The 22,192-nt window shown below is 42.6% G+C and overlaps 1 protein-coding gene across 1 annotated transcript in view; it reads right to left on the bottom strand.

The window, feature by feature from the left end:
- The window catches only part of arhgap36 (Rho GTPase activating protein 36), a 217,779-nt gene extending 197,330 nt beyond the window's left edge, over positions 1-20,449 (bottom strand). Inside the window, exon 1 of the mRNA XM_043704710.2 lies at positions 19,951-20,449. Coding sequence (XP_043560645.2) covers positions 19,951-19,992 — 42 coding nt within the window. The 5' untranslated portion in view covers positions 19,993-20,449. The remainder of the gene's footprint in view (positions 1-19,950) is intronic.
- Between the last annotated feature and the right edge of the window lie 1,743 nt (positions 20,450-22,192).

Genomic DNA, 22,192 nt, shown 5'->3' with positions numbered 1-22,192 from the left:
ACTCAACCTATTTCAACTAATGCTGAAACCCTCATCCATACCATTGTTCCATCTAGACCTGACTGCCTCAAACAGGAGAGGCTCCCATTTCTCCCTCTCCATAAACCAAGAATTATCAAAACTCTTCTGCCTGCAACATGACTTGCTCTTCACTCATCACTCCCTGTTCCGCATTGGTTCCTGTGGAAAGAACTCTTTGTTCTTAAACTTCTCATTTTTGTTTTCAAATCTTACCATTGTTTTATTCCAGCACTGTATTCTCTTCTAACTCCACAATGCTCAGAGATACCTGTATTCCTAGAATTCTAACTTGTTGAGAAATACAATTTAAACCATTGTACTTACAGAAATTTCATGAGCTACTAAAGATCTAAGCTCTGAAATGGCATTAAAATAAATTTGCCTTTTTTTCTTCCCTTAAAAAGTTCATTTAAACCTATGTCTTTGACAAAATGTTTGTACTCTACCCTAATAACTCATTTGTTCTTCTGTGTCAAACGTCATTTGATGACATTCCTAAGAAATCATTGAGCAATTTCATGACATTACTGGTGCCATTTTAATACCAAGTATTTCTGTTATTGTCAAAATCATTTTAGGTCACCTTAATTCATCACCCAGAAACACCCTCCATGCCTCATTGTATCATCCATTTGACTTCTAACTGGGTTGCAGGATTTCTGCTTTTACTGCTGTGTTGATTGTGCTTTGTGAGAGGAAGATTTCTTTGCATCAGTTCCAAATTTGTCTTTTACACAATTTGAAGCATTGTCCCATTGTCATACTCTCACTTTATTTGGAAACCACATTCTGGTTTGACCTTGCCCCTATCATTATCTTTCATGCCTCATAACTAAATCTCTGACACTACAAATATTTGAAACCTCCTTTTCAAGACTTCAGAGAATAACTGGATGTCGTATTCATGCTATGTGCTGACTAGATCTTGTTACAGCTTATTCATAACTTATCCTGACCCACAGAAAATACACTGCACTAAAAGCAAAAGAGTAGACTAGGCACTAGTGACATTTCATTGGTCGAATAAAGGCATAAGGAAACATTTGTTGATTAGGAAAGAGACAGTAAATAGATAAATGGCCAATGAGCACAATACAAGAGAGAATATTAAGAAGTTAGGAGAGAAATAAAGAAAAAAGTCAGAAAGATGAAGAGGAGCTATGAACTTCAATCAGATGGAAAATTCAAACTTACGTTCTTACAGGCAGGAGAGATTGCAGAGAGAAGAGTTAGACAAGAAACATTGATTGAAGCATGGAACCTTTCTTCACGGTAGTTTCTCTGCTACCAGCAGTTTCTGACTGCCTGCTCAAACAAACCAGAGGAAAAAGCCTGAACTGGGAGAACAAGCCACTCCCCTGCCTTGTTTGAGGTAGCCTTTCCAAACATACCAGCACCTTTGCTTTTATGGCCCCTCAAGAAAAATCAAAAGCAAAATAACCTTGTTAAAGGGGAAGCATCGTCACAATGTCCAGACCTTTTTAAGCTTTATGAAAGCAAAACATGCTGGAGATCACAGCAGGTCAGACAGCATCCATGGGAAGAGAGCAAGCTAACATTTCAAATCTAGATGACTCTTCATCTATGCTTGAAATGTTAGCTTACTCTCTCCCCATGGATGCTGCCTGACCTGCTGTGATCTCCAACATTTGTTGCTTTCAATACAGATTCCAGATCTAAAGTAATTTGTTCCTACTTTTTAAGCTTTATCCTGAGTGACTCAACACCTCATGTGAATGGCTGGCTTGTGATTCAGAGTAATTGTAATGGCATGGGTTCAATTCTCAAATGAGCTGCAATTTAATTTAATTGAGCTGCAAGTCTCACCAGCCCATTTTTCCCTTCATCAGAAATGTGGTAACCTTCAGGTTAAACCACCCCCTATCTCTCTGGAGAGAGAGAGTAACACTGACATCTTTACATTAGCCTACAACACAAAAATAAAATAAATACTACATTGACATTATACTTCATCACAGACATTCTGTTCCTCTTCAATGCTACTTCTAAGATCTGGGCTGTATCCCTACTTCTACTGGAAGCTCTTGACCTAAAGTATTGATATGGACTTTTTTTATTCAACCCAAGGTTGGTGACAAAACTGATTCCCACAATTACTCACTCTATCAATCCTCTAACTATTGTCCCCTGAACACCCAACTCATCTCCAATACCTCCAACTGCCTGACTAGCCTCCAAACCTGCCCAAGTGTTCCCTGGCATGGCCTCAGTGTCCCCCAAATCTGATCGGATTTGACCGTCACAAGCTCCCTCAATGAATCCAACTAACCCCATCAGCCAAATGACATTCTCAATCCAATCTCAATAGCCCCATCACCTAAAAACCTGAATAGCTCTAGTACCTAAGCACACCCATGACCAAACCTGACCAATGATTTCTTCTTGACCTAGCAAATTAATCTGTCCATCCTTTGACCCACCTATTTGCTTTCCCACATCATGTATTTTACCTATCTGCGACTTAACCCCTGTTACTTTGTCAAGCTACAATTATATCCATCAGCTATTATACAACACTGTCCATCTGCCAGCCTACCAATCTACCACCCAATAATTTCCCATCATACATACCTCAAACGTGCTAATCTACCAGCCTGCCCCTTTAACTCATCTACCCTACCAACATACCCCACTCAATCTACTCCCTTGCCCACTTACTCACTCAGCTTACCCCCGATTTAACTCTGTCACTCATCCACCTTACCATAGTACTCATTCATTCACACACCCATTCCCTCATATCCATTTATCACCCATGCACAACATTCACTCTAGATATTAAAACTTACAGTAAGTCAACTAGTGTCACAAAGTGTTATTGCCTTTGTAGTGTTTCTATTTGCTGTTTTCCATGTGGATTCCTGCACCGAATGATTCTTATATTGTAAAGCTGACCTTTTGAGATTTAGATGTAAATGTTCTGATGTATTTGAAAATGTGAGATATGGCTCTCAACACCTATTATAGTGTTTATCTATGAAACACTTATGAAAGTGCATTTAATACATTTCAATGTCCTCAAGTACTTGTTTCCTTATAAAAATAAATATAATTCCCAAAGGCCACTGCACCTTTAATACTCTCAGTGTCAGTTAAAATGTGCATTTACTGGCCCGTCCCTCTCTATTAATGATAGATTGCAGAAAGCAATCAGGCATGAATAATGGCTAAGTGATAGTACTCAGGGTTAGAACATAGAACAATACAGCATGGAACAGGCCCTTCCACCCTCAATGTTGTGCTGACTTGTGAATTATTCTCAGCTCGTTCCCTTACATTATCCCATCATCATTCATGTGCTTATCCAAGGGTTGCTTAAATCTCCCTAATATGGCTGAGTTAACTATATTGGCAGGCAGGCCATTCCATGCCCTTCCCACTCTCTGAGTAAAGAACCTGCCTCTGACATCTGTCTTAAATCTATCACCCCTCAATTTATAGTTATGCCCCCTCATACAAGCTGACGTCATCATCCGAGGAAAAAGACTTTCGCTATCTACCCTATCTAATCCTCTGATCATATTGTATGCCCCTATCAAATCCCCTCTTAGTCTTATTCTTTCCAAAGAGAACAGACCCAAGTCTCTCAGCCTTTCCTCATAAGACTTTCCCTCCAGACCAGGCAACATCCTGGTAAATCTCCTCTGCATCTTTTCCAATGCTTCTACATCCTTCTCGAAATATGGTGACCAGAACTATACGCAATATTCCAAGTGCAGCCACACTAGCATTTTATAAAGTTGCAGCATGATATTGAGGCTCCAGAACTCAATCCCCCTACCAATGAAATCTAACACACTGTATGCCTTCTTAACAGCACTATCAACCTGGGTGGCAACTTTCAGGGATCTATGTACATGGATTCCAAGATCCCTCTGCACATCCACACTACCAACAATCTTTCCATTGACCCAGTCCTCTGCCTTCCTGTTATTCTTCCCAAAGTGCATCACCTCACATTTAGCTGCATTGAACTCCATTTGCCACCTCTCAGCCGAATTCTGCAGTTTATCCATGTCCCCTGCAACCTGTGACATTCTTCCAAACTGTCCACTACTGTACCGACTTTAGTGTTGTCTGCAAATTTACTAATCCATCCACCTCTGCCTGCGCTTAAGTCATTCATAAAAATGTCAATCAGCAGTGGTCACAAAACAGATCCTTGTGGGACACCAGCTGGACTCCAGGCTGAATATTTTCTATCAACCACCACTCACCGCCTTCTTTTAGAAAGCCAGTTTCTAATCCAAACTGCTAAATCACCCTCAATCCCATGCCTCTGCATTTTCTCCAAAAGCCTACCATGTGGAATTTTATAAAACGCTTTACTGAAGTCCATGTATACCACGTCAACTGCCCAACCCTCATCTACATGCTTGGTCATCTTCTCAAAAAACTCAATGAGGTTTGTGAGACATGACCACCATTGACGAAACCATGTGGACTATCTGAAATCAAATTGCTCCTTGCTAGATGATTATAAGTCCTTATAATCCTTTCCAAAACCTTTCCTACAACAGAAGTAAGGCTCACTGGTCTATAATTACCTGGGTCATCTCTACTGTCCTTCTTGAACATGGGCACAACATTTGCAATCCTTCAGTCCATAAGACCATAAGACATAGGAGTGGAAGTAAGGCCATTCGGCCCATCGAGTCCACTCCGCCATTCAATCATGGCTGATGCGCATTTCAGCTCCACTTACCTGCGTTCTCCCCGTAGCCCTTAATTCCTCTAGACAACAAGAATCTATCAATCTAATCTTAGAATTAGAGGGGGTCATTTCAGAACAGAAATACGGAGACATTTCTTCAGCCAAAGAGTGGTGGGCTTGTGGAATTCATTGCCACGGAGTCCTCTGGTACTAAACCTGTAGACAATGATGACTCAAATATCAAAGCCAAAGGCTGTGCTATCTTCTCCGTAGCTTCCCAGAGAATCCTTGGATAAATTGCAAGCGGCCCAGGGGACTTGTCTACTTTCACTCTTTCTAGAACTGATAATACCTCTTCATAACTAACCTCGATCCTTTCTATTCTAATATCTCATATCTCATTCTTCTCCTCTATAATATTCTCCTTTTCCTGAGTGAAAACTGATAAGAAATGTTCGTTTAGCACCTCTCTGATCTCCACAGGGTCCACACTCAACTTCCCACATCTGTCATTGACTGGCCCTATTCCTACCCTAGTCATCCTTTTATTTCTCACAAACCTATAGAAAGCTTTAGGGTTCTCCTATTTGCTAAAGACTGCTCGTATCCTCTCTTTGCTCTTCTTAACTCTCTCTTTAAATCCTTCCTAGCTGATCTGTAACTCTCAAACGCCTCATCTGAACCATCTTGCCTCATCAACACGTAAGCCTCCTCCTTCCGCTTAACAAGAGATGCAATTTCTGTAGTAAACCACAGTTCCCTTACGTTATCACTTCCTCCCTGCCTGACAGGGACATACTTATCAAGGACACACAATATCTGTTCCTTAAACCAGCTCCACATTTTCATTGTCTGCACAACCTGCATTTTGCTGCCCCATTCTATGCATCCTAATTCTTGCCTAATCGCATTATAATTGTCCTTGCCCCATCGATAACTCTTGACCTATGGCATGTACCTATCCCTTTCCATCTCTAAACTAAACGTAACCTGAATTATGGTCACTCTCTCTAAGAGAACAACTCTTAGTTGTTCACCTACAACTAAATCAAACACCTGGCCTGGTTCATTACCAAGCACCAGATCCAGTGTGGCCTCTCCTCTTGCCGGCCCTTTGACATACTGTGTCAGGAATCCTTCCTGTACACATTGGACAAAAACTGATCCATCCAAAGTACTAGAGTTATAGCATTTCCAATCAATGTTGGGGAAGTTAAAGTCCCCCATAATGACCACCTTGTTTCTTTCACTCCTACCCAGAATAATTTTGCCAATCCTCTCTTCCACCTCCCTGGAACTCTGCGGAGGCCTTTAAAAAAAATCCAAGCAGTGTGACCTCTCCTCTCCTGTTTCTAACCTCAGCCCACATTACATCAGTAGATGAGTCCTCATCAAAACTTCTCTCAGCCACCGTTATACTATTCTTGACTAACAAGGCCTCACCTCCCCTCTTTTACCTCCTTGCCTGTTCTTAATGAAAGATCTAAAACCTGGAACCTGCAACATCCATTCCTCACCCTGCTCTATCCATGTCTCTGAAATGGCCACAACATCGAATTCCCAGGTAGCTATCCATGCTGCAAGCTCACCTACCTTATTTCGGATACTTCTGGCATCGAAGTAGACACACTTCAAACCAGCTTGCTGTCTGCCAGCACATTCCTGTGACCATGAAATCCTGTCCTCCCAACTCTCATCCTCCTGTGCATTGCAACTACACCTCAGGTTCCCATCCCCCTGCTGAGCTAGTTTAAACCCATCCGAATAGAACCAGCAAATTTGTCACCCAGGATATTAATACCCCTCTGGTTCAAGTGAAGACCATCCTGTTTGTAGAGGTCCCACCTTCCCCAGAATGAGCCCCAATTATCCAAGTACCTGAAACCCTCCCTCCTGCACCATCCTTGCAGCCACGTGTTCAACTGATATCTCTCCCTATTCCTTGCCTCGCTATAACGTGGCATGGGCAACAAACCAGAGATAACAATTCTGTTTGTTCTAGCTCTCAGCTTCCACCCTAGCTACCTGAAATCCTGCTTTACATCCCTATCCCTCTTTTTACTTATGTCGTTGGTACCTACGTGGACCATGACTTGGGGCTGGTCACTCTCTTCCTTCAGGACCACAAAGATACAATCTAAGACATCACGGAACCTGGCACCTGGTTATGTGAACAAACAAGCTATTGAAATCAGCCAAACAGATTTTTTTCTCTCTCTGCATACTAACATCAGCAGGCAAGTTTCTTTCTAATTTTTAAAAGGAAGATGATTTAAATAATATCACAGCTTCAAACTTTTCCAGACCTCATCTGTCTTCAAGAGCATGATTGTGCAATAAGATCTCAATTGCAGTGAGAATGAGATCTGATTAAATGGCCTGCTCTGTTCACATTTCCCACAGGTGAGTGATCTCCCACCTCCAATCATTCTATTCTACTCAACCCGATTGCCAAATTGGTTTCTGCCTTCCAAGAAACAGAGAGATTCCAAATCTAATGTATGTACACCATTTTGAATATGCTATGGACTCTATGACTCCTCCAAATGCAGGCCGTTAACACTGTATTTCCCTCTTCACAAATGCTTCCCTGAACAATCAAGTATATTCTGCTTTTATTTGCAGCATTTGCCGTATTTAACTTCATCCAAACTTGCTCTTAATTCTATAACTGTAGCCAACATGTTGTTCAGTCCCTTCATAAATAAGCCCAAGGGAATATTTTGGTACTCCTTCTCCACTCTTGGAGGAACGCACTTCTTGTGTACTTTTTACTAAAGATGGCCCTAAGTAGGAATGGAAGATAATTTCTAATTTTTAAAAAGATAGACTGATTGGTGCAGAGCAAGGGAAGATATGCATCTTAGTTGTGCAATTCTCATGTACAATCTTTGCCAAAACGCACGCCCAAGCCAAGAATTCCAAGAAACTGAACAATTTCCTGTTAAAACCCTTAGGAAATTCCCTCTCAGAACTTCACAATTCAACCATGTTTGAGATAGATGTAAGCTCAGATTTCTGTCATGGTGTAATAATTTATTTTCCCTTTTGCGAAACGTATTTTAAAGAAAAGGCATTTTATAAATGAGTTGTGTTTTCAACGGTTCTGAATCAATTTACTGTCAATGTAAGGAGGCAGCACCATCACGAGGCAGGGGGATTGTTGCTTATGGCCAGGCCCCCTCTGCTCTCTAACCAATGAGTTTTTACTGACTATTCAACTGCATTGGGCATCATAGATAAGCTTGATTGTTTCCTCATCTGATCTGAAACCTCAGCACCACAAGTGCACTTGTCACCAACTATCATTGCAAAGGGATGGGGATTCCGAATATTGGCCAAGTAACTGGTTATGTAAAAAATAGACTCAACCTTGTTACGACCAAACATGGCAGAATGTAGGCATAATAGTTTTGTTCCAGTGCTGTGGTGTTCTTTAGCTTGTAGAAAGCAAGAACAAAGTTATGCAGGATTGTTAGAGAAAGTATAGAAAGGAATTAGATTAGATTACTTACAGTGTGGAAACAGGCCCTTCAGCCCAACAAGTCCACACCGCCCCGCCGAAGCGCAACCCACCCATACCCCTACATTTACCCCTTACCTAACACTACGGGCAATTTAGCGTGGCCAATTCACCTGACCTGCACATCTTTGGACTGTGGGAGGAAACCGGAGCACCCGGAGGAAACCCACGCAGACACGGGGAGAATGTGCAAACTCCACACAGTCAGTCGCCTGAGGCGGGAATTGAACCCAGGTCTCTGGCGCTGTGAGGCTGCAGTGCTAACCACTGTGCCACCGTGCCGCCCATAAAATAAAACATAGGAGACGACAGAAAATTCAAGGTATGAAGGGAAAGGGGGAAGAAAAGCAAGCAAGCAAGAGTAATCAAGAAAATGAAAAAGGACAAAAGTAAAAGGGACAGATGAGCAGTGAGAATGAGGAAAAGGAACTAAAAGAATTAAATTGAATAAAGAATAAAGGCAATGAATGAATTGTGCAGAGAAAGGAAGAAAGTGAAGGAATTGCAATTGACAAGAAAAAAGCAAGTGAAACAGTAGAAGAGAAATGCAAGTGGAACTGTAAGTACCACAATTGGAAAGTGTTGTAAGTGCCATGGTGACTCATGTGATATAAGGGTCTGAAAGGGTTAATGCTGAAGAATGCCTCAAGCACCACCCAGCAGGGTGATGTCATACAGACTTGGTGGAAGAAAAGGTTAGGAATTCAAAGAGGTAAGACCAACCATCTGAGGCTCCCTCATAGAGATATTATTACAGAGACTATCAGTGTAATTTGTAGTTTTCAACATGCAATACATTCTGAAGTATCTCTTCTTGTCTGATTGCCAAAATGATTTCCTTTGACCACACTAGTCCAAGTAGGTTTTGTTAATCCTAATTAGGAAAGTGAATGTGGCAGCATGTCTACCATGCTATAGGAGCAGTGGTGCGGATTCAACTTAGAATGGAAAATATGATCGGACCTACACAGACTGACTTAAATGATTACATGTACATGGCCCACAGTTCAAAATGGATGAATATACCCCTAATATAGTTATGGAATTTTGACTTAAAAGCTCCACGTATTTAACAGAAAAGGAGGTCATTAGAAACCAGTTAGTGCTTGTAGAAACATTTCTGAATCATGAATGTTCAATTTGGCAGAATATTCAGTCAAGCACATTCAGTGCCAATAATTAAATTGTTCAGTGAAAAGTAGGCATCGTCAACAGCTGAAGCAGACTTTACAGTCAGCATACCCTAAAAGGATTGATTGTATCAGTAAGTGAAGTGTCAGTAAGTCAGTTGATTATTCAGACTCAGATTAAGCAGAAAAATGTCATTCCAGCAGTGGATTTCCAGCTCACAAATTTGTAAATGTAAATATACCAGCTTTCAGACCAACAATGGCAGCATTATCTACTTTTCCGTATACTTTCATTACTATTACTTCCTTCATTGACTGATTATGTTCTGAATACCAGATCAGTTGACGCAAGTAAGTTGATTCATTGGAAGTAAGCATTAAGTTTATAGTTCGGGCAGATTGCATGAACAAAAACAATAATCATGTACACATTCGCCTCTTGGCCCTTAAGGAAACTAAAAGGAAACCAAATTGCTACTTCTAGCTCTGACTGTAATTCCCAGTTGGTCTGGCTGGAAGGAGAAACAAATGTCTCACAGAATGCAGTATACTTTTAAGAGACACACTCATGATATCATTACTGTATCATAGCATATGAGCTAAAGGCATAATGGTCAGACTTTATTTTAACTGGGGTCATTCGAAACATGACATGCTAATGACAATGTACTACTGTTTGTGACCAAATAGCTTAACAAACCAGATACTGAAGTGCTTGTGATTACAATAAGGACATAAGCAGCATCTGTTGAACCCTCCAGTGCTACATTACCCATGTCTAATTCTTATAGAACATAGAACATAGAAGAATACAGCGCAGTACAGGCCCTTTGGCCCTCAATGTTGCGCCGATCCAAGCCCACCTAACCTACACTAGCCCACTATCCTCCATATGCCTATCCAATGCCCGCTTAAATGCCCATAAAGAGGGAGAGTCCACCACTGCTACTGGCAGGGCATTCCATGAACTCACGACTCGCTGAGTAAAGAACCTACCCCTAACATCTGTCCTATACCTACCACCCCTTAATTTAAAGCTATGCCCCCTCCATATTAGCTTCTGTAACATAAGAATTGAGATATCAGGTAAAACTACCCTGTTGGAAGCAAAATGCACACATCACTGTCCAGGCTTCAAGCTGAATTGTCAGTTTGGGATTTGATGGAGCAAGTTAGACCAAGATCAGAAAAATAAAGTGGTTAAATCCCTTATCCATTATAACTAGGGCAGTCAGTCATCTGGTTTTGCAGTATACATTCCAGTTTTTAAATGGTCTTGCCACTGTCTGGCACTGAATCTCTTCACATTCAATATTTTGATGCTTAGTTCATTTACTATAGTCAAGCAAATACCATGTACTGTATTCTTTTTCCAGTTACAGAATTCCTTAATCTCTATCACTGTTGGTCTACTGAGCTTTCACCCTCAATCACAACTGAACATGACAGCACTTTTTTAAAAATACTAGGAACATGGGAGAAGGAGTAGGCCATTTGGGCCCTCTCAGGCCCACAATAAGGTCATGGCTGAGCTGGTGGTCATCTAAGCTCCACTTGCCTGTCCACACTCCTGATTCACTTATCTGTAAATACACATAAATTCAGTTTTCTCTCGATAGTAAAAATATCACTGTCCACATATGACCAATTAAATCTTCTGCCACTGCATGTGAAATAACTCCACAGAGGCTGGTATCCCTTCACCAAGCCACCCTTTATTTACACGTGCATGGTACTTGACACTGTTCTGGCTTTCTCAGAGCCAGCTCTCAATGTGAACAGAACTCCTGACACTCCTGTTTCAGTCAGCCAGATTTAAAGCCCCAATCAGGGAACTCCTGCTCTGAGATCCAACTGGCTGACCTCATTACAATCTCTCTATGTCATGGGACGGAGACCTGCTCTATTTCTTGAAGCCTCTCCGTGGGTGTTTTTGCACCATGTCCAGTTCCTCTGACTCAGTTCCTCTTACAGTTTTGGTAAGTAGTGAAGCTGTAGGCTGTTTCTTTAAGCCAGCCTTCAAAGTTTGGACTGCTCTTTTTGCCAGACCATTGGATGATGGATAGTATGGAGGTGTCCTTATAAACTGAATGCAATTTAATTTTAGGATACGCTGCCCGTATCCGAGGCCGTCACCTGCCTCTTGGCCTGGAGGATATCTGAAGAAAATCCTCTTCTTCAGGTGGTGAAGACATCAAGGCTGTGACATTCACCATGTCCATCTCAGATTCCAAGGTTTCTTTTCCTCGAAAACGGAAGGGGAGAATCCATGGGATCTTAGTGTTTCTAGCTGATCTCAGAGGCTGGGTATACTTGCAAGTTTGTCAGCTTTCATATAGTCCACATGCTTGTCAGGACCACCCCATCTACTTGAATGTTGTACATCTCAGGATTTGACCTCACGTCGATTTTGCCTCTTATCCTTGCAGGGCTATTTCCGTGGTTTTTTCACCAAACTTTGTCCTCTGAAGTAAATGGTCTCTCTCACTTAGCGACTTGTGTCCATTGGGATTCCTAATACTGTTTCATCCTCCCTCCCCCAGATCCAGGAAGATCAGATTTAACCTCGTACAGAGTCTTTTCCCCATTATCAATTGCTGGAGCTATTCCTGTAGTTGCATGAGGGGTGGTCCTATAATCAAACAGGAACCGGGACAGTTTTGGTAAGTAGTGAAGCTGTAGGTTATTTCTTTAAGCCTGCCTTCAAAGTTTGGACTGCTCTTTTTGCCAGACCATTGGATGATGGATAGTATGGAGGTGTCCTTACAAGCTGAATGCAATTTAATTTTAGGAAATATTTGTATTCTGTGCCAGTAAATGATGGCCCGTTGTCTGTGACCAACACTTCTGGGAGTCTGTATTGCAAAAGATGCTCTCAGCTTTTCTATCTTTGTCCCAGTGTTTGATGAATGAACTCTATACATATCCAACCACTGAGTGGGCATCCACAATAACTAAAAGTTGAGCCCCTAAAAGGGCCGGCATAGTTGACATGTAATGGACCCCAGATTTTAGCTAGCCATTCCCACGTATGTGTAGGAGCAGCCAACAGTAATTTTTTGTCCTTGTAGGCATTCTGGGCACTGCCACAATGCGGCTACGTCTACATTCCTTTGGATGACCCTGGTGGAGTTCAGCCAGTATCTGACAGCATTGTTTGCTCAGGACAATCACTCTTTCGCTCTATAATAAAACACAATCCTCTATAATTATCTGTCTCACTACGTCCAGAAAGGTTTCAAATCTGATTGTGATGGTCCTTTTGTTTCTTCCATCACCACCAGCTGTTTTAATTTTGCCAGAACTAGACCTTTTTGCATCTAGTCTGATAATATCAGCAGTGACTGGAAGGGGGTCCAGAATGTTTATGAGTCATACAGCATGGAAACAGATCCTTCTGTCCAACCAGCCCACACTGACCATAATCCCAAACCAAACTAGTCCCAACTGTGTGCACTTGACCCATACTTATCCAAACATTTCTTATTTGTGTATTTATCTAAATTTCTTTTAAATGTTTTAACTATGCCCACATCCACCACTTCCTCTCGAAGTTCATTCCATACACAAACCACTCAGTGTAAAAATAATACCCTTCATGTCTTTTTTAAATCTCTCTTCCAAAGTAATGGCATGATGCCAGACATGCTTACCCGAACTAAAAAGCCAACTGTTGTGAGCAAATATCTTCAGGAGCATAAGTTTTTCTCTCATTGCCACCGAAATAACTCCACAGAGGCCAGTATCCTATCACCAAGTTACCCTTTATTTACACGTTCAGAGTTCTTGACACTGATCCAGCTTCCTCAGAGCCAGCTCTCAGAGTGAACAGAACCTCTGACGCTCCAGTTTATATCTGTCAACTCGGGTTTCCAGATCAGGTTAGGTTAACAGCCTCAATCAGGGAACTCATATTCCATAATGTCCACCTTCTGACTTCATTACCAATACAACAATGTGGGCAATACAGTTCTCTGGGCATTCATTCCAGCTAGATTAAACATGAATGGGACAGTCTTCAAAAACATTTGGGCTAATACATTGGTATCCAGGTAAAAACAATGACTGCAGATGCTGGAAACCAGAGTCTAGATTAGAGTGGTGCTGGAAAAACATAGCAGTTCAGGCAGCATCTGAGGAGCAGTAAAATCAACGTTTCGGGCAAAAGCCCTTCATCAAGAATACAGGCAGAGAGCCTGAAGAGTGGAGAGATAAATGAGAGGAGGGTGGGGGTGGGGAGAAAGTAGCATAGAGTACAATAGGTGAGTGGGGGAGGGGATGAAGGTGATAGGTCGGGGGGGAGGAGGGTGAAGTGGATAGGCGGAAAAGAAGATAGGCAGGTAGGACAAGTCATGGGGACAGTGCTGAGCTGGAAGTTTGGAACTGGAGTGATGTGGGGGAAGGGGAAATAAGGAAACTGTTGAAGTCCACATTGATGCCCTGGGGTTGAAGTGTTCCGAGGCGGAAGATGAGACATTCTTCCTGCAGGTGTCTGGTGGTGAGGGAGCGGCGGTGAAGGAGGCCCAGGATCTCCATGTCCTCAGCAGAGTGGGAGGGAAAGTTGAAATGTTGGGCCACAGGGCGGTTTGGTTGATTGGTGCGGGTGTCCCAGAAATGTTCCCTAAAGCGCTCTGCTAGGAGGCGTCCAGTCTCCCCAATGTAGAGGAGACCGCATCGGGAGCAACGGATACAATAAATGATATTGGTGGATATGCAGGTAATGGATAGATGTGGAAGGCTCCTTTAGGGCCTTGGATGGAGGTGAGGGAGGAGGTGTGGGCAGGTTTTGCAATTCCTGCGGTGGCAGGGGAAGGTGCCAGGATGGTAGGGTGGGATGTCGGGGGGCGTGGACCTGACCAGGTAGTCACGGAGGGAACAGTCTTTGCGAAAGGTGGAAAGGGGTGGGGAGGAAAATATATCCCTGGTGGTGGGGTCTTTTTGGAGGTGGCGGAAATGTCGGTGGATGATTTGATTTATGCAAAGGTTGGTAGGGTGGAAGGTGAGCACCAGGGGCGTTCTGTCCTTGTTACGGTTGGAGGGTTGTGGTCTGAGGGCAGAGGTGCGGGATGTGGACGAAATGCATTGGAGGGCATCTTTAACCAAGTGGGAAGGGAAATTGCGATCTCTAAAGAAGGAGGCCATCCGGTGTGTTTTGTGGTGGAACTGGTCCTCCTGGGAACACATACGGCGGAGGCAGAGGAATTGGGAATACGGGATGGCAGGAAGTAGGGTGGGAAGAAGTGTAATCCAGGTAGCTGTGGGAGTCGGTGGGTTTGTAAAAAATGTCAGTGTCAAGTCGGTCGTCATTAATGGAGATGGAGAGGTCCAGGAAGGGGAGGGAGGTGTCAGAGATGGTGCAGGTAAATTTAAGGTCAGGGTGGAATGTGTTGGTGAAGTTGATGAATTGCTTAACCTCTTCGCAGGAGCACGAGGTGGCGCCAATGCAGTCATCAATGTAGCGGAGGAAGAGGTGGGGAGTGATGCCGGTGTAACTACGGAAGATGGACTGTTCTACGTAGCCAACAAAGAGACAGGCATAGCTGGGGCCCATGGCTACCCCTTTGGTATGGAGGAAGTGGGAGGATTCGAAGGAGAAATTGTTAAGGGTGAGGACCAGTTCGGCCAAACGAATGAGAGTGTCGGTGGAAGGGTACTGTTGGGGACGTCGGAAGAGGAAGAAACGGAGGGCTTGGAGACCCTGATCATGGCGGATGGAGGTGTAGAGAGATTGGATATCCATGGTGAAGATGAGGCGTTGGGGGCCGGGGAAGCGGAAGTCTTGGAGGAGATGGAGGGCGTGGGTGGTGTCTCGAATGTATGTGGGGAGTTCTTGGACTAGGGTAGATAGGATAGTGTTGAGGTAGTTAGAAATGAGTTCAGTGGGGCAGGAGCATGCTGAGACAATGGGTTGGCCAGGGTGGTCAGGCTTGTGGATCTTGGGAAGGAGGTAGAACTGGGCAGTGTGGGGTTCCCGGACTATGAGGTTGATAACTGTGGGTGGGAGATCTCCTGAGGTGATGAGGTTTTGTATGGTCTGGGAGATGATGGTTTGGTGATGGGGGGTGGGGTCATGGTCAAGGGGGCGGTAGGAAGAGTGGCTCCAGGAATGGAATATTCGAGTTGGCGTTTAGCTTCAGTGGTGTAGAGGTAGTGCGCCAGACTACCACTGCGCCCCCTTTATCTGCTGGCTTGCTGGTGAGGTCGGGATTGGAGCAGAGGGAGTAGAGGGCTGCGCGTTGCGAGGGTGAGAGGTTGGAGTGGAGGTAGACAGGTTGAGGTGGGTAATGTCCCGGTGGCAGTTGGAAATGAAGAGAAAGTCCATTCAAAGTAATCTAAGCCCCAGACCAACTAAAATGAGTGCAGGAGCAGAGGAACCTGGGTTTGGATGTATAAATCAGCAGAGCAGATTAATAAAATAGTTAACGAAAGGTTCTGAGGCCTTGGGCTTAATAAACAGACATTTAGAATGCAAAAGCAGAGAAGCTATGATAACTTTGCACAAAATACTGGTTCAGCCACAACAATTGTATTGTGTTCAGTTTTTAGACCTGAGTGGTGCTGGAAAAGCACAGCAGATCAAGCCGCATCCGAGGAGCAAGAAAATCGACGTTTCGGGCAAAAGCCCTTCATCAGGATTCCTGATGAACGGCTTTTGCCCGAAACGTCGATTTTCTTGCTCCTCGGATGCTGCCTGACCTGCTGTGCTTTTCCAGCACCACTCTGGTCTAAACTCTAGTTCCAGTATCTGCAGTCCTCACTTTTGCCTTGTGTTCAGTTTTGGCAACCCACTTTCTTCATTGACAGCCCCTCAGGATCGAGGATGACTTGCTTCCCCTTTGGATTATGGATGGGTTTTGTGGTGGCTGAATATTCCATTCCTGGAGCCACCGACTCTGCAATAGGTGAGGCAGGTGGTGTTTGAGGAAGTAGGTGGGTTGGACGCACTGGATTCGGCACACTCTTCCATCACTTACACTTGGCCTCCATGTGTTCCATTCAATGATACTCAAAGTGGTTGATGCCTTTCTAGATACTTCTTCTCCAGTTTGTCTTCTAGGACAAGTGTTATATTTGCAGTTCACTGGAACTATAAATAGAACGCAAGGCAGGTGGGTAGTAAACTTGAACAGAGATTACTTTATTGTGCATCCTTTCTGCTCCAGTGGGTTTTAGACTGCCTCCCCTAGCTCCTGCTCTGGTCACCTGACAGCTGTCTCTTAAAAGGGGTATCACACACCCAACTACATAACTGCAAGCAATTCCCACATATCAGTGGAGATGCTGCATTTGTTTCGGAAGGTTTTTAGCATGCCCTTGGAGCAGCTCCTCTGCACTCTGAGTGATCACATACCATTACAGACCCCAGAGGAGAGCACTAGTTTGGAAAATTTTGTGCCAAGCATACAGACAATGTGGCTCTGCCATCGTGGCTGATCATGTGACCAGTATTCTGACACGAGGAATATTGGTAAAAACGAGGACTGCAGATGCTGGAAACCAGAGTCTGGATTGGAATGGTGCTGGAAAAGCACAGCAGGTCAGGCAGCATCCAAGGACCAGGAAAATCAACGTTTCGGGCAAAAGCCTTTCATCAGAAATAGAGGCAGGGAGCCTGCAGGGTGGAGAGATAAATGAGAGGGGGGTGGGGGAGGGGAGAAAGTATCATAGAGTACAATAAGTGAATGGGGGTGGGGATGGAGGTGATAGGTCAGAGAGGAGGGTGGAGCAGATAGGTGGAAAGGAAGATTGGCAGGTAGGACAGGTCATGAGGATGGTGCTGAGCTGGAAGGTTGGAACTGGGGTGAGGTGGGAGAAGGGGAAATGAGGAAACTGGTGAAATCCACATTGATACTCTGGGGTTGAAGTGTTCCGAGGTGAAAGATGAGGCGTTCTTCCTCCAGGCGTCGGGTGGTGAGGGAGCGGCGGTGAAGGAGGCCCAGGACCTCCATGTCCTCGGCAGAGTGGGAGGGGGAGTTGAAATGTTGGGCCACAGGGCGGTGGGTTTGATTGGTGTGGGTGTTCTGGAGATGTTCCCTAAAGCGCTCTGCTAGGAGCTGTCCAGTCTCCCCAATGTAGAGGAGACCGCATCGGGAGCAACAGATACAATAAATGACATTGGTGAACTGTACAGGTAAAACTTTGATGGCTGTGGAAGGCTCCTTTGGGGCCTTGGATGGAGGTGAGGGAGGAGATGTGGGCGCAGGTTTTGCAATTCCTGCAGAGGCAGGGGAAGATGTCAGGATGGGAGGGTGGGTTGTTGGGGGGCATGGACCTGACTAGGTAGTCATGGAGAGAACGGTGTTTGCGGAAAGCGGAAAGGGGTGGGGAGGGAAATATATCCCTGGTGGTGGTGTCCGTTTGGAGGTGGCGGAAATGTACACTGATGATAGCTGAAGGAGGGAATGTAGAGGAATCCAATTAATATCACCTTACTTCATTTTCATTTAGTTCAATGCTCCTCCTCATTCCAGGGGGCTGGCCCACCCAAACATCAACTCATCAAACATCTTATAAGCTGGAACAACTAGTCAATTCTCATTCCCCTTTTAGTGCAACATGAAGTGGAAGTTGGGTGTCAGTGTGTTAAAAATCACACGTAAACTTTAAAATCAGAATGTGAAGGATAAAGCATTAATGAAACTCTACCCACACAGTGCTCTCTCCTAGATTGCATAATCAGTACTTTGTTGGCTACAAGACATGAACAAAATGTTCAATATTTGGCACTTCATTTGTGCAGGCACTGAAATTTACTTCAGCTCAGGTGACATTTCATTATTAGCAGACATCATGTTACAGGCTAACAAGGGATCATATATATCAAATGATTCCAGTATTAAATCATTTGGAAACAGAGTATGTGCATGAGTCAAACATTCTCCACCCTGTTCTTTCAATTTCTTCCAGGGCCCAAGTACAAAAGGGTTGCTGCAACCTTCCAACATTAAAAATATATTTATTTCTCTCTTTCTAAGTTATCTTAATAGAGTCAGGGGTAACAAGATAGTCCTTGTGACTCCACAAATCCACTGAGGTTCTCAACCAGTCAACACTTGCTGTCGTCCCTTATCCTCTCTGAGTGCAGTAGCAAGACCATGTTCATTACTCTTAATTTCTACCTGATGTGCATTGCTGGTAACACAATTGACTTCTACGGGACCAAAGGAAACTGACTGATGCCCATCTCAGGTCTCTAGCATCTGAGGCACACTGTGATCCCCCCACTTGAGACCTGAAAATAGGCCCAGAAAAGATTCTTGCCATCCTTTCACTATCATACAATTCACTTCAAACCCTGTGCGTAAAGAAAAAATTTTGATGAGATTTAACTGAAAAATATTAAAAACCGAGAAAGAACAAAGATTTATTTTATTTTAATCAATCATTTTCATGATGTTAATTTAAATGTGGTCAATTGTGTCATTATTGTTCCATAATGAGGCAACTAAATTAGTACAAACGCAGTAAATATGTGATTCCCTTTGATTTGGGGGCCAGATCTCCCGACATCAATTCTCCATGGTTTTGAAGAAGACATTCACAAAATCTCTTTGGGAGGTATGGCATGTTGTAAGTGATGGCCTAACCTACATGTAGCATAATGTTTCGAAATGTTTTAATGTAAAACTCAACGCTATAGATATAGGATAGATAAGTAATGGAGTACACGTCTCAAAATTTTGTGTCAAAGATTTCATATCCATTCAACAAAATGATTCAGGAAATTGAAGTTAATACAGGACATAATGGAGCAGAAGTTTGTGTCATATAAATGAGGAAGACTGTACTGTCAGTGCTAGTAGCAGCTCATCAAATGGCCTCCCCAGAAGAATTGATATAGGTCTGCAAAATAAAGATGTTTCCGATGTATCCAAAGTTAATTAAGGATAATCGGTATATTTCTTCTGTACATTTTCATTAAAAAAGGGCTTTAGCCTAATTTGTAATTGAAATCCTACATGCATCAATGCTGCACTAGCCAATTTCATTGTCAAACAGTTTCCATAGAATTAATGCAAAAACTAATGGTCATGCTCACAGTGATCTTTCCTCCTATCCCATGAAAGTGGTAAATCTTGACCACAATTGTGGGGTTTGAATTGACAAGAGAATGCTTTCAAATTCCAATTATAATTGATGTATAAATTAATACTCCATCCATAAAAGTCTAAAAACATTGGGCTTTGGATTTGAATGCAGTTCTCAAAACTTGAATTGAACACATTTGCAAATTTCCTCCCAATTTACCAATTCATGATTTGACCTATTTTAAATTGCAGAGCAACTCTAAGCTTGCTATCAAATTGCACATTTTGCGAATCCAAAACCTTGAAGCTAAAGCAAAACACATCTTATGCCTGTTACAGATCATGAGTTACTTCACTATCTCAGCGAATCACTACACTAGACTGTTCACATGAAGCACGCCAAATTAATAACTCACTAAATTGCAAAGTTATCAGTAATTCAGAGTTATTAATTCAAAAATTTGAAAAGCATGAAGCTAGATGTATTCTATATCACTGATGTGGTACTGTTAGATCGCAAGATTAGAAGAAAGATTTTGCACAGACTGTTAAAAAAAATTAGTTTTGACTCACCATGTAATATAACGGATTGTCAAAAAATACTGAATCATCCATTTTTATGCTGCAGTTCACAGGAATCAGAAAGGATAATCCGTTGCTCAGACCACAGCAAAAACTGTGTCAAATATATATGACATAAGAAAATAGCGAAGTATTATCTCTGCTTTCTTCACATTTTCCCATGCAGCAGTTGTATCTGAATTTTGGTCTAGTGGCACCATTCAGTTTCTCTTATCTGAGTGTTTGTTAACTGCCTGGGCTGCTGCTGACTCAAACAACAGGAGGCAGAGAGCTCACAGCACAGAGAGAGAGAGAGAGAGAGCACCCTTCTGGAAGGCACTTTCCTACAGTAACAATGAATGTCACGCTTCAGACAAGAGACAGAAGCTGGAGGTGTGCAAATAGCAGTCAGACTTAGAAATCCTCAGAAGCCTGAAGACAGCAGTCATTAACTTTGTAGTAGTGTTTACGAAAGAGGAAGGAAGTTTAGAAATGCAGTTTCCGACAGTTTAATTATTGTAAAAGAGCTCATTTTTAATAATGTAAGGAATGCATTATGCAATACATAGTGTTACAGTTAATTTACATAATTGAATATTTTAAGTTAAGGTCATAACTTTTAAAAGCGGTTTCAAAATTTGCTATCTTCACTTGGAAGTAGTTCCTTGTGCCAGTTACTGCTACCCCCACCTCCATTCCTGAAGAAGGATTACACCTAAATCGTCGGACTTCTCCACCTACTGATGCTGCCTGGCTTGCAATGCTCGTCCAGCTTCCTGCCTGTCTACTTTAGATACCAGTTGCTATCTGACAGTTTGCCCAGGTTGTTTTTCATGTGTCTAAATAATGACTATCAAGGAGATATTCATTCAGAGTGGAACATGATGTACAAATAAAAAAAGTCTATGTCCATGCAATTTCTGTAACTTGCAATTTGAAATGTTTTGCTGTTGTGTTCCATACCTAACATTGAACATGCTTTGTGAATATTAAAGCTATAACAGCAATATAGCAGTATTGGGACAAGTTGACTTTGTTGCAAAATCAGTTATATTCAAGTTGAATGGGTTGTAATGTTTTTATTTAGACATTTTAAGAATAATTATATTTTTGGTGAAAACATTCAGCCACAGGAATATCATAGCAAGCTTACTTTTTGTATGTTATACTCCTCCAAAGACCAGTTAGTCGATAAACAGGGAGTCATAAAATTAGGCATAACGCAATAGATATCTTCACCTGCCAACCACTTGCTGACCTGACCCTTTTGCTATCTTTAAACCAGAAAGCAGAGGAGAGCCCTAGGTTTGGAAACTGCAATGGTCCCATTTCTGAGGTCATGGCCAGAAATGAGGAGATTACTGACTTATATAGAAACACTCACCCCTCCCCACCCACACCACCCCCACCCCCCGACTCCCCCCACCTACCATCACCACCACCGCACCCCACCCAGAAGATCACTAACACGGGGGTAAAATAAAGAACAAACACAGGGTTCTGAAACTGATTGTAGTGTTCAATTAGCTCAGCATCAAGCAGAGATTAAACTAGAATCTTGGTTTCTATGGTGGGATATATTAGCTGCCAGTGTGGGTAGATATTGGTCCAAATCTCTGGGGCAAGAAAGTACAGTTTTTGGGAACTGACAGAAAGCTGCAAATTTCCACATTTAATACAAACATGTTAGTAGCAAGCACAAACCCACCATGGGGCAGGCAGGTCTGCAATTAACATGTGCTAAAGGGCAAATGAGTACATTTCTAATGCTGAATCTGTTCTTAAATGTCAGTACATAGGTTTCCAGGGCTTCCTGAGACGTACCAGGTCAGACAAAGTAGGATGATACCAGGAATTGACAGGGCACAGTAATTGACAAGCTGGAAGCCTTTAAATACTGTCATCAGCTTATGTTATTAAAATGCTTTTGTTTACAACAATTCTGAATTTTTTTATATACTTCTGGAGGCGATTTCCACATCTTGGGAAGCTATTTCTGCTACCTTAGAGTCCTCTGCCATTTGCTGAGCAGCTACATGTTAGAAGAATTAAGTTTTTAACTAAATCATATTCAAATGAAGATGTTTTAAAATCATACGATTTGATACAAGTAACAAGATTTCAATCTGATTTCTGCTTCTATATTAAGCAAACAGCAACATACAGGGATGGTAACATGAGTAATAAATATTTACTCACTTTGACAATGCTAGATTAAAACAGCTAATTTTCAATTCTTTTTTAACCTTAACTA

Source organism: Chiloscyllium plagiosum, unplaced genomic scaffold (assembly GCF_037043375.1).
Source record: "Chiloscyllium plagiosum isolate Xiang-an unplaced genomic scaffold, Cpla_swu_hap1 HiC_scaffold_11, whole genome shotgun sequence".
Taxonomy (NCBI): domain Eukaryota; kingdom Metazoa; phylum Chordata; class Chondrichthyes; order Orectolobiformes; family Hemiscylliidae; genus Chiloscyllium; species Chiloscyllium plagiosum.
Note: the sequence above shows the minus strand (reverse complement) of the source record. Positions and strands in the feature narration are given on the sequence as shown.